Raw genomic sequence first — 11,524 nt, forward strand, 5'->3', positions numbered from 1 at the left:
TATGTTTTTACACTGAGTGCTCAGTACCTAATGAAGGTTCCTAGCCAAACTTGACAGGACGTAAACTAAAATGCCAAATTAATGCCTACTTGGGTGGTTCCAAAAACTGAAGGACGACGAACAAGAAGCATGCTCTTCGAAACATTTATTTGGGCATTATATACTTTACATTTTGTTCCATTTTAGTCTAATCGTAATATATGTATGCAAGTCTGCAATGCTCGAATGCATGAGATTTAGTTTGCGTTCAACTCGATTTTGATTTCGTGTAGCTTTTAATACTTAAACCTTATGTTTTTTATGAATGCATGTATATGTGTGTGTGTGTATTCCTTAGTCATGAAGTTTCGTCTAGTGTATGGATATTATTATTATTAGGTGTATTATTACTAAATTTCTTTAATTTTGTGTGGTATACCTCAAGTATTTTTTGTATGCATAACATAATTTGTGTGAGTGGTTTACTTTTACCTCCAACATATGCACGCACGTACGATTATGTATATTTTTCGAAAATATACACGGGATACATCTAAACAGTGTTCAACTTCTGATTGAATATACATTATTTAATACGTTTTCTTTCAGCAAAGATTTTTACATACGCTTTCAGTTAAATCTTCTAATACTGTGCCAATTATTAGGTTAATTTATACTCTTCTCTTTGCAACCATTAACTGCCATTGCACAATAAAAACCTGTATTCAGTTGCGTTTTTTGCATTTTGTCGTTCTAGCATTACATTTTTGTGTGTTTTCTGAGTTCTGACCCAATATTTTGAACATTCTTTAGCTATTTTGGCAGTGGATCGGTAATCAAATCAACTTTAAACAGTAACAAAAATAATCAAAGAGTGGCCCAAAGCTGGCAGCAAACATTTCCTTCCGTCTCAAACAATTCAAAAAAGAAAACCATAAAAAAAATTATAATGACTATAATCTAGGTGGATCTAAATCAAATTCCAATAGGATTAGATTCCATTTGTCGTTGTCGCTGCATCGCCACCCCATTCCACAAGGTACTGAACCTGACCATTTCCCATGCGGCGCTTGGCACGAATGGCAAACGATTCTCCGGCGTCAATCCGATTCATGGCGCCTCCAAAGTATTTGTTCACAGACTGCTTTAGATCCAGTATCGAATGTCCGTTGCCAGCACTGCTGCTCCCACTGGTTGCTGTCGAGCTGATGGAATTCCTGCGACTTTGGTTGGGAGAGCTGCGAGCGGATTTTTGGGGCCGCTGGCGCAGCAGTCGGCCATGCGTGGGCTTATCTGGCGGCGGCGCTGGCGGCAGCAAATCTTTGGCATATAAGGGAAAGTATGGGCTGGAAAGAGGATTGATGGTCGTGGTATTGATAATCTATATAGTGGGAGAAAAGACAATAAATGATTATGATTCCAACAGATCAGAATTTCTTCGCTCTTACCTCGACGGCTGTGGTCATGCGACGATTCCGACGTTTGCGCACCTCCTGGTTGGGGCCTATGGTTATATCTTTGGCACTCAGTCTTCGCTTTATGGTGCGCACGACGCGCGGTTGATCCATTCCGCCTCCCTTTAACTTGAAAATGCTGTTGATGACGCCCGCGACGCCAACGCCCGTTCCCAGCCCGAATGACAGGCCTTTTTTTACTTGCGTCGATTTCTTGGGTGTGGCCATAAGAAAAGGATTGTTGCGACCCAGAAAATTTACTGGCGGCGGTATAATGAGGTCCAGGGAGCTGGTGCCCCGACTGCTGCTTGAATTTTCATCGGACGAAAGATCACAGTGGTTGCGGCTGTTGTCGTAGCGCCTAGACAAGTGGAAGGCCTTGCGTTTTCGGCTGCTCTTGGCATTTGGCTGCGGTGGAATAGGCGCTGGCAACTTGCCATGGTCACCATCATTGGCATTATCATCGGCTAGGTCAATTGTGTCCACTGTGACGCGGTGGTCCTGCTGCAGCTCCGGCACTGCAGGCATTTTGTTTGCTTTCTTTTTGGCTTTCTCAATGATCTGCTTTATGGGTATCTCATCCTCGCTGGTGTTGGTCCCCTCTTCGTCCTCATCCGTACGGAACTCGTACACATCTTTGGAACCACTCTCTTCCCTGGTCATTAGCAATATGTTGAACTTGTTGACCAGCACCTCATCACACACCTCCTCATGAGGTTGCAGCCAAACTTTCGGGGTCACGGGTGGCCCACTGTGCCTGAGGGCAAAAAAGTTTGGAGCCCGCTTAAACTCGCGGCCGCACACAAATCTCTCTGTGCGATCTTTCAACGTTTGTTTAATGCGCTCCATAAGCGCCGTCTCTGGCAGTGTCTTCCACTGCTCGGATATGGGCAGCTTGTGGCGCTGTTCGAGCACAAATGGCCAGATGTCCTTAAGCAAATGATGATACTTTTGATGCTGATGCTTGCGCAGATTGTAAAGCGCAATGTGGAGTATATCCACCCAGTCGATTTGCAGTCGCCGCACATATTCCACGCCATCGTTGCACACTGTACAGCAGAATACAAAAAATCTGCAAGAAGAGATTAAATTATAAGCTGGCTCTTGGTGAATCAATGAAAGTAAATAGTTATCCTTACGTGTCGCCCCGCAGCAGCTTTTCTTTAAAGTTCTGCATACACTGAGTGTGGAACCAGTTCTGGCATTTGCAGCACTGCAGCATATTGTGATCGAATTTTCCCGGCTTGCCGCAGTAGCAGTAGATTTGCTCTTCGTTCACCCGATGCTTCTCATCCCAGCTGAGTTTATCCGCCTGCGAAAAAAGCCAATAATAATCAATAATCCTTTTGCAATAATCTTTCTACTCACATGATAGGGCAACTGGCGGCAAATCCCTGGGGGCTTCTTCGTTGTTTCATAATTCAATGGCTGTTGCATTTTCATGGGCTTCACGCATCGCTTGCAACTCCAAATTCCACTGCCATGGGCTATTTCGGTGGTACAGCCACGATGGTAGCCACGGCCGCAGCGTTCGCATATCTCAACGATATCTTGTAGATTCAAGCGCTTGCAGGCCACACACATGGGCCCGCTAACGGCGGCATTAGAGGACTCCGAGCTGTTGCCAGTTTTTCCACTGCCGCCTGCAGTTCCGCCGCCGCCCAGCTTGCGAAGCTTATCCGACTCGTGCCACTGTTCCGATTGATCATCGAATCGGATTAGAAACTGATCGGGTGATTCCCCCACGATGGTTCCCAAATACAGTCTTCCATCGTCGCACTTAACGAAGACATCCTCCTGTAGGGCGTAGCTAATAGCGGGGGGCGGTGGCGTTGGTGGTGTCGGTGGCGCTGAGTCGATGCTCTTGAAGCTCGGCTTCTTTTGGCTCGACACTTTAATCAGCGTCGGTTGGGATGGTGGTGGAGGTGTAGGTGGTGGTGGGGGCGAGGGCGAAGACTTTCCCGGTGAACTCATTGTCTCCGGTGTGGTTGGCGGCGTCTGAGGTGTCGTTGTGGTGGAGTCCGGTTCATCTATGACTATTACAGCGGCAGAGGTTGTCGTGCCTCCGCCGTAGCTGCTGCTGGATACCGAACTGCTGCTACTGCTACTGCTGTCGGCAGTGCTGCTGTCAATGAGCGGCAGGATGGCCTGTGCCTTGTGCTGGATAGCTGGGATGATGGGTGAAGGCTGCTGGGCAGTGCCGAGGGATGTGGTGAGGTTGGTGCTGGCGGCGTCTGAGTACAGATTGTTGATGCATATATTGATGCGGTCCAAGACCACTGTGGGCGGCTGGTTGTGGGAAGCGGGAAGGGTCCCGGGTTCCCGTGGCGGCAAAGTATGCTGTTTGTCTGCCACCACTTGGCTCAGCTGGCGAGGCGGCAGTGCTCCGGCCTGGCGTTGTGGCATGTAGTAGGATTGAACGGGAGCATACAACTGCCGCTGTTCCGGCGATGATTTATTAAGACTGTACACACTGGGGGTTGTCGATATAATGCGTATGTTGTTGGTCTTAAACGGGTTGGAAGCGGAAGTGGACGAGCTGGCAGCCTGCTGCTTAGTCGAAGGATTCTGCTGGCCATAGCTGTTGTTTATCTGTATGGTTCTGGGATGCGCTGGCTGCGCTGTGGTTGCATAATATCGCTTCGGTCCATTGGCATGGTCGCCGCCAGTGGCGATGCCCTGAGTGGGTGGCATGATTTGGTAGGTCATCCATTGGGGCTCCTGTACATTCTGCTGCTGCGGCAAGTAGCTGTAGGTAGGAGCTGGAGTGGGAACTGGCGCTGGTCCTGAGAGTGGGGGCTGCTGCTGCTGCTGCAAGTACGGTTGGGCAACATTTTGTGGTGTGTGCTCATGTTGCATGTGAAAATGGTTGTTCATCATTGTTGTTGTGTGAGTTTTATGTGCGGATTATTGTGCGCAGTCTTTTCTGAAAAGGAAAAGAAGCATCATTTGGTTAGTACAGCCGGCTTTTTAGTTTGTCTTCTGCGCTTGATTAATTATCACCAGGTTCAGCAGCAATCTGGCGCCTTTTTCAATCAATTTGTTGTTGCTTCGTCCCAATACACGCTCACTCAGATTACACGTATAGAGGTCTAGAAGCGGGCCCTTTTGTATTCTGTCTTTCTACCTTCGTATTTTCACACGCACGACGGGACACATTTTCAAATGCGATGTTACCCACCTTTTAGTGTGTCTCAACACATGGATTAAATTAGCAATGCATTGAAATACATTTAGTTGCAGGTTTTAAGTATAGTTGTGCATTAATACCATCAAAAATCAACTAAAACAATCACTTGCGGCAATTAAAAGTTTTTTCCATTTCCAACATATGCACACTGTGTTGGCAAACGCCCAACGACCAGTGCTGTGTAGTGTGTACTACCGAAGTTATCGGTGGGACTGCAATGCAGCATTAATAGTGATTTAATTTAATTAATTAGTTAAAACGGTACAGCATATCTAGAGCCAAACTAAATCAAAATGCATAATTAGGTTTAGAAAAAATGGGGTCAAAATTCAAATAATTGAGTAGCGCGCGAGAATATGCCAGACTGGTCGAAGTGTCGCACGATACTTTAAGCAGACGGCATCGATTCGTATAAATAGCAGCAGTGCAATTCCCGATATGCATTTGTCACTCTGACGAGCGATAGCGATAACCGCAAGACGAAGAAGAAGAGAAGACGAAAAAATACATTTACGTGAAACTACGCTGTGCGTGCATAAAAAAGTGAAAAAATCGCTGAAAACAAAGCTGAGACATAGAAAAAGTTGAAAAAGCTTGGAGCAAAGTGTAAAGAGAGCTAAAGACATTTGAAAAGACTTTTAAACATTGAGTGATTTGTGTAAAACCAGAAAATTGTTAAGGTAGGTGTAGGCGGAGAGAAAGAGAGAACTTGAATTAAATGTGTGTGCAAGATATTAGTTGGTGTGACGCATTTGGCCATAATTGAAAATATCAAAGTTGCAACAACTTTCACACAAAATCGTACTTCGTCAATGGTGTCGTACCTGCTCCCCTCCTCGCATGCAGACATATGATCATATCCATATATGCGCATGCAGACACTCGAACATACACACACACACACACACGCTAATGGAACTGAACTGTGGACCAGAGCAAGAGCGTATTGAAAATTCATTGATTTAATTTGTTTCCCATTCGTTTTTCGGTACCCTTTTGCAGCTGTGGTAGTGACTATATGTCCAGGCCGCGTTCATCTGTAAAAGCCGTGCAACACAGGCACGAGTCCAGCGAGGAGGAGGACGACGAAGACGAGCAGCGCTCTCCGCGTCGCAATATGCATTCATTCGGGGATTCGGGCATGGGCAGCGGTGTGCCCGCCTTTCTGGCCAAGCTGTGGCGCCTGGTGGATGACACCGACACCAATCATTTGATTTGTTGGACAAAGGTAAAAAATCAAAAGCCGCCATATTGTTTATTTACCTTGGTTTTCTTCTCTTTCCCTGTTTACTCTTTTTTTATAAGCATGGCAACAGCAACAACAACAACGATGCGTGCAGGTGTCTTACGCTCTCTACGATTTGACTTTCTCTCCGTCGTCGTAGCCGTTGTTGTTGCTGCTTACAGTGTGCCTCTCTGCACGTATGCATTGTTGTTATGCGATTTGCATAGGCCACTGATGTGCGTACGTGCGTGCCCTCTGAAAATTTTCCGCTCCTCGCCCCGCTCCAGCTGTCAATCGAAAATGTTCCTCCCCACCACGGTCATTTGACTTGGTCATTCTGGTTTGCAATTACATAGATAAGAGCAAATCCCATCGGTTCTCTTACCAAAGAGTACGATGTTGCTTCCTGGGCCCGATAACTGCCAGCGTCCCAATCAATCACTTGAAGAAATATTTATTCACATAATATGTATGTACATATGGACAGGCATATGTGTGTGATTACATTTGTGGTCAGGAGAGGGGGCTTATCGGTAGTTTTTGGTTAACCGCAACTTTTTGTTTGATATCCACTTATCATCATGACTTTTCGCATTGCTTTCGATTTCAGGATGGGCACAGCTTTGTCATACAAAACCAGGCGCAGTTCGCGAGGGAACTGCTGCCCCTCAACTACAAGCACAACAACATGGCCAGCTTCATCAGGCAGCTGAATATGTGTAAGTACAAGAGATGAAGGAAGATACGACAAGATTCGGCTCTAAGCTAGGATTTCCTTTTATTTTCCCATGCAGATGGATTCCACAAGATAACATCGATTGAGAATGGCGGCTTGCGGTTCGACCGCGACGAGATCGAGTTCTCCCATCCGTTCTTCAAGCGCAACTCCGCGTATCTGCTGGACCAAATTAAGCGAAAGATATCCAACAACAAGAATGTGGATGACAAGGCGGTGATGAAGCCGGAGGCAGTGTCCAAGATATTGAACGACGTGAAGGTGATGCAAGGCCGGCAGGACACCATGGACTCGCGCTTCTCCGCCATGAAGCAGGAGAACGAAGTGCTGTGGCGGGAGATCGCCAGCCTCCGGCAGAAGCACTCGAAGCAGCAACAGATAGTCAACAAGTTGATACAGTTCCTCATTTCGATCGTGCAGCCTTCAAGGAATATGTCTGGAGTCAAGCGGCACATGCAGCTCATGATAAATGACACTCCGGAAAACGTACGCGCGCGGACCACCAGCGAAACTGAGAGCGATGGGGGCAGTGGCCCTGTTATACACGAACTCAGCGAGGAGCTGCTCGACGAAGTGATGAACCCCTCACCGGTTCCATACGCCAGCTCTGCTCACCATGACCAAGAGAGCGCCTCTCCACAGTCCGTTGAGCGTCCACAGTCAATCAATTTTGACTACTCCAATCAGAGCGTTGAGGACTTGCTGCGAACTAATAATGGAGGAGGCAGTCTTCTCCAACTGGGAGCTGGAGGTGCCTCCCCTCTGGCCTCTAGCATGAGTCATTCACCGGCTGAACACATCGCCTACACAGTGACCGAGCTCCCGGATGCCCATGTCCAGGAGGTGTCCAGCAGTCCTGTGTACACCGATGAGCATAATGTGCTTACGCCCTTGGTGCGTGAACAGCAACGTGAGGAGGAGCGCCAGCAGCGTCAGCAACTGAAGGAGAAGAACAAACAGCGACGACAGGCCGGAGACCAAATGCTCGCTGCCAACTCCATCTCAGTCGAAGAAGCCTCGCCCAAGTCTGTGCGCACGCGCTCCCAGCTCAAAACAGATTCACAGTCCCTTGTGATGCCGCAGCCGGTTTACATCAAGACAGAGCCCGAAACCGATTCTGGACTGCTGGACCTGATGGATGGCTCGGACTCGGACATGTACAACGTCAACTTTATCAGCGAAGACATGCCGTCGAATATATTTGAGGTAAGCTTTCAGGTGTTCTAAATTTGGCATAAATATTAAAAAAATAAACCTGCAGGACTCCTCAATGCTCTCGACTGGACTGGGTGAGGCTAACAAGCTGAATCAGCAGCAGACGTTTGGCAAGTCCACAGTTAGCAGCGGAAAGTTTGCCAGCAACTTTGATGTGCCCATTAGCAGCGGCAGCTCTCTGCTAGACGCAAATCAAGCCTCTACTTCGAGGGCAGCGGCGGCCACAAAGGCCTCCGCATCATCATCGGCATCAGCCTCAGCCACTGAGGGCGAGGCAGCAGCAGCCATGGCTGTGGCCAAGTATGCCGGCGAAAACAGTGCTGTTCGGGAGGGGAGCAACAATGGTCCTCTGATGAGGATAAATTCAGTGTTAGTAGCTGACAAGCCTTTATTGGTCCCTAGAAGGGCAGGATATAATCCAGAGGCCATTTCCCCTTCTTACTGTTGCAGTGACGATGTCCATGGCCATTTGGATAATGTGCAAGACGAGCTTGAGACCCTCAAGGATTTGTTGCGTGGCGACGGCGTCTCCATCGATCAGAACATGCTCTTGGGTGTAAGTATTGATATCACATTTCCCTTCCCCGATTCATTAGCTTGGGCTGCCAGAGAACGTGTCCGTGTGTCCGAATTGAATTTTATAACAAACAAACGTTCTATTCTATACGATTAGGCTCTGGCCAGGACATCCATTTTGCAGCTGACCGAAGACGACCAGTTGATAAAGGTCAGCGCAAGCGTCCGGCACTTGAAAAGCCTTAAAATGTTGAATACATTTCCAAGAAACAAGCACTAAACTAGCTCTATTTACTCATGCATTTTTCAGCTATTCAACGACTCGGAACTACTGGACACCTATGGCCTATCTTTTCCAACTGACAGCATGAGCGGTGAGAAGAAAGGTGTGCTGGGAAAAATTATCAATTCCTTGAAGCCTGAACTAAATTGCATTCATATTCTTTGCAGCTTCGAGCGGTTCGGAAATTATGACCTATCAGCCCAGCCCGTACGATCTTTCGGACATACTGGACACAGATGATAATGAAAAGAGCCAGGAGCCCATCAGTCGTCAGTCGTATCAGACGCAGAGTTCGGTTTTGAATACACCACGTCACGATTTTTAATTCAGAGAATTTAGAGTAGACTAGAGTCCCGCAATAGCTGATCAGATAGTGAACAAAAAATGTGTTTTAAGTTTTCAATTTGTTGAATATCTCTTATACTTATTAGTTGATCTATATTTGTAATCACATTAATATTAATATGAATATTCATTGATGTCTCTGTATGTGCCTTTTGCACTATATATATAATATATAGCATTACCCCTAACCGCAACCCTTAGACCCACTCTAGTTGTATAGACTAGAAGAAGAACCAGTTAATATTTACGAGATATTCAATTTTTTAATCGGTGAAAAGTGGGAGAGCCAACCACGCATACCCATGCGAGTCGTGTTGTGTCTTTCCGTTAGATAAATTTGTAGTTTTTGCGCTAAACGAAGATAACGATTAAATGTTACTCTGACTTGTATACAAGGCATAAGATCCTTATCTTTTTTTGTAGTTTATACGTTTTACACACTAATTTTTAAATAATGGAATAATAAAATACATACTATTCTGTGCTGACTCCCTCGCGAGCAGCAATTGAAATCTCAGTGAGGCATATATTTTGATTGAAAAATAGGTGGAGGAGAGGGGAGGGCACCCGAAATACATACATGCTTATATGTATGTATGTACATATGTAGATCTTCTGGCATGCTTTTGTGCACATTTTGTTTGGGATTTCTGTTCATGCAACTTAATAGATACGGGGAGGGGACATTTACCAGGCTGCCTGCCACGACGTTAAAACTATACATAAATATAAGTTAACTTAAGCTTATGTGTATGCTACCTAGAAACGCAGACAGGACAGGCGCAGCGAGTACAAATTCTATGTTAATGGAATAATACATATGGATGTTTGTGGGTGTAGTATAAGTGTGTCTAAAGGGAATGCCTGTCTGTGTGCCTCTGTGGTTTGTATAATCGATTGCATGCCTCGAATCGAAGGTTGTACGTATTGCATATGGATTGGAGATCGCCGTTCCCGGGCAGTGGTCCCTTAGGACTGGTCCTTGTACTTGGCATCCTTTAGAATGTTGGCGAACTCGAATTTAACCCGTTCCCGCTCCGACCGGGGCATGCTCCGTAGAGAGTCCACCAGTGAAAGGCAATAAAGCTCAATGGGGTCATTGATGGGCGCCAGGCTGGGCAGAGGCGCGATCGCGGCCTTACGTTTGGCAGCATTACCCATAATATCGCTGGCCGCCGGACGCCTTGTGGCCGCTGGCTTGTATATTGGTTCAATGGTAACCTCTCCATTCGAGAGGGTGCTGTTCTTGATGTCCTGGTGATGCTGCTGGTGATGTTGTTGGTGATGGTCAAACCCATTACCCATGACCACCATGGGCGTGAGGAGGGGCGAGGAGGCCGGTGAGCTATAGAGGGTGTTGTTGCGACTATTATTGCTGCTGCTGTTGGTGCCATTCAAGGCCCCCTCAATGGACACCTCCAACTTCGGCTCCATAACCATGAGCTCGGGCAAGATTTCATTGTCGTCGCTATGCGATCCATCCTCACTGTTATCCAGCTCAATGATGTCATAGTTGCCCGACGCATCGACCTTCAAGTGCTCCGGATCGGGATAGAGGAAGCTGTTGCTGTCGTTGTCACTGCTCCCATTGTTGGTGGGCGCCGGAATAGTTTGGTTCTTTTTTACATTGTATGTTTGGGCGGTGTTCTGGAGAAAGGAGAGATCCTCCGTAAAACGTCGCTTCCGCACATTCGGATTTATTTGGCCAGTCTCAATGGCCTTGATCTCCTGCAGATAATTGTAGCGTATGTTTTTCCATTTGGTCTGCAGGAAACGGGCTGTGCGGTGGGAAGACAAGAAGGGTAGGTGAATTAGTACTACTGCTTGGTGGGGAGGTGCCATTTACATCAAAATTACTCACAGGAGGCGCCCAGCTCGTTGGCAATGCGATCCCATATGTCGACTCTTACTGGATTGCGGCGATAGTGCGGATGGCTGACATCGTATATGGCTGGATTGGCGCGCACCAGTTTTATCAAGCGATCGTCTGTGGGTTGTTTTTGTGGGAAAAATCGTTAAAATCCGTCAATCAGGCATTTGCTTTCTACGTTTCTTCGCCAGCAACAACCCCTAAGCGCAGAAGACGCGGCCGGGCAGGACAATCGTCCTGTCCTGCATTGGGGGTTGGTTTGATTCTGCAGCGCTTCTCGCCTCTCTCTGTTTTGTGTATTGGCAAAACCATAAATGAAACTCACCGAATTCTGGTCCTGTGGTCTCTCGTTCTGCATAATAGCGTTGCATTTTGTTATCCAGCTTTGTACTTATCATAATTTTTGACAAGTCCTTTTACTCAATCCGGTTGTTCTTTTCTTCCTGACTGCGCTGATGGTCCCCTCCAACTCAATTTACTGCCATGGGCTGTGGGGTTCTTCTTAATTTTCCGGGGGAGTCTCTCAGTGGAGTCTTTAGAGCGTTATTTTGTTGTGCACAATTAACCGTTTTGACAGCGCTTATTTTCTTTCGTCTTGTTTTTGTCTTACGCGCTCTGCGCAGCTGCGTGATAGCGGAGTTATCGATAAAGTATACCGTCAGAACTTTGGAGATATACCAAATATACCATCTCATTTTTTAAATATACCGT

At 46.8% G+C, this 11,524-nt stretch overlaps 3 protein-coding genes across 7 annotated transcripts; 1 reads left to right on the top strand and 2 right to left on the bottom strand.

Annotated features, from left to right (window-relative positions):
- Nucleotides 1–130: 130 nt before the first annotated feature.
- On the bottom strand, nt 131–4,788 carry LOC117890503 (polycomb protein Pcl). 2 transcript variants are annotated; one of them, XM_034795398.1, is made up of 5 exons: nt 4,615–4,788; nt 2,802–4,354; nt 2,573–2,745; nt 1,428–2,505; nt 131–1,360 (listed from the first exon to the last, which is right to left on the bottom strand). In XM_034795398.1, exons 2-5 carry the CDS (start codon nt 4,311–4,313, stop codon nt 971–973), a joined length of 3,153 nt encoding a protein of 1,050 aa, XP_034651289.1. In that variant the 5' UTR covers nt 4,314–4,354; nt 4,615–4,788; the 3' UTR covers nt 131–970. The 2 variants fall into 2 exon arrangements, with proteins under 2 accessions (XP_034651289.1, XP_034651288.1); XM_034795397.1 differs by having other exon boundaries at nt 2,802–4,359.
- A 282-nt stretch (nt 4,789–5,070) lies between these two features.
- LOC117890505 (heat shock factor protein) lies at nt 5,071–9,340 on the top strand. Of its 4 annotated transcripts, none has more exons than XM_034795400.1 (8): nt 5,071–5,303; nt 5,626–5,851; nt 6,459–6,567; nt 6,643–7,790; nt 7,846–8,355; nt 8,473–8,526; nt 8,626–8,701; nt 8,766–9,340. In XM_034795400.1, exons 2-8 carry the CDS (start codon nt 5,642–5,644, stop codon nt 8,921–8,923), a joined length of 2,265 nt encoding a protein of 754 aa, XP_034651291.1. In that variant the 5' UTR covers nt 5,071–5,303; nt 5,626–5,641; the 3' UTR covers nt 8,924–9,340. The 4 variants fall into 4 exon arrangements, with proteins under 4 accessions (XP_034651291.1, XP_034651294.1, XP_034651295.1 ...); XM_034795403.1 differs by lacking the exon at nt 5,071–5,303 and having other exon boundaries at nt 5,642–5,851; nt 7,846–8,168; nt 8,250–8,355; XM_034795404.1 differs by lacking the exons at nt 5,071–5,303; nt 8,473–8,526 and having other exon boundaries at nt 5,642–5,851; nt 7,846–8,168; nt 8,250–8,355.
- A 78-nt stretch (nt 9,341–9,418) lies between these two features.
- Nucleotides 9,419–11,446, bottom strand: LOC117890511. Its single transcript, XM_034795414.1, has 3 exons — nt 11,139–11,446; nt 10,805–10,930; nt 9,419–10,721 (listed from the first exon to the last, which is right to left on the bottom strand). Exons 1-3 carry the CDS (start codon nt 11,209–11,211, stop codon nt 9,913–9,915), a joined length of 1,008 nt encoding a protein of 335 aa, XP_034651305.1. The 5' UTR covers nt 11,212–11,446; the 3' UTR covers nt 9,419–9,912.
- Between the last annotated feature and the right edge of the window lie 78 nt (nt 11,447–11,524).

This window comes from Drosophila subobscura, chromosome E, assembly GCF_008121235.1.
Source record: "Drosophila subobscura isolate 14011-0131.10 chromosome E, UCBerk_Dsub_1.0, whole genome shotgun sequence".
Lineage (NCBI taxonomy): Eukaryota > Metazoa > Arthropoda > Insecta > Diptera > Drosophilidae > Drosophila > Drosophila subobscura.

Bases quoted from the DNA above. Each gene is read 5' to 3' on its own strand.
- LOC117890503 (XM_034795398.1), bottom strand. From the start codon at position 4,313: ATGATGAACAACCATTTTCACATGCAACATGAGCACACACCACAAAAT. The intron at 2,746-2,801 runs GTGAGTAGAAAG...CTTTTTTCGCAG, and splicing joins GCCGCCAGTTGCCCTATCAT to GCGGATAAACTCAGCTGGGA. The intron at 2,506-2,572 runs GTAAGGATAACT...CTCTTCTTGCAG, and splicing joins AAGCTGCTGCGGGGCGACAC to ATTTTTTGTATTCTGCTGTA.
- LOC117890505 (XM_034795400.1), top strand. From the start codon at position 5,642: ATGTCCAGGCCGCGTTCATCTGTAAAAGCCGTGCAACACAGGCACGAG. The intron at 7,791-7,845 runs GTAAGCTTTCAG...ATAAACCTGCAG, and splicing joins TGCCGTCGAATATATTTGAG to GACTCCTCAATGCTCTCGAC. The intron at 8,702-8,765 runs GTGTGCTGGGAA...TATTCTTTGCAG, and splicing joins CATGAGCGGTGAGAAGAAAG to CTTCGAGCGGTTCGGAAATT.
- LOC117890511 (XM_034795414.1), bottom strand. From the start codon at position 11,211: ATGATAAGTACAAAGCTGGATAACAAAATGCAACGCTATTATGCAGAA. The intron at 10,931-11,138 runs GTGAGTTTCATT...AACAACCCACAG, and splicing joins GACCACAGGACCAGAATTCG to ACGATCGCTTGATAAAACTG. The intron at 10,722-10,804 runs GTGAGTAATTTT...CCCACCGCACAG, and splicing joins CAACGAGCTGGGCGCCTCCT to CCCGTTTCCTGCAGACCAAA.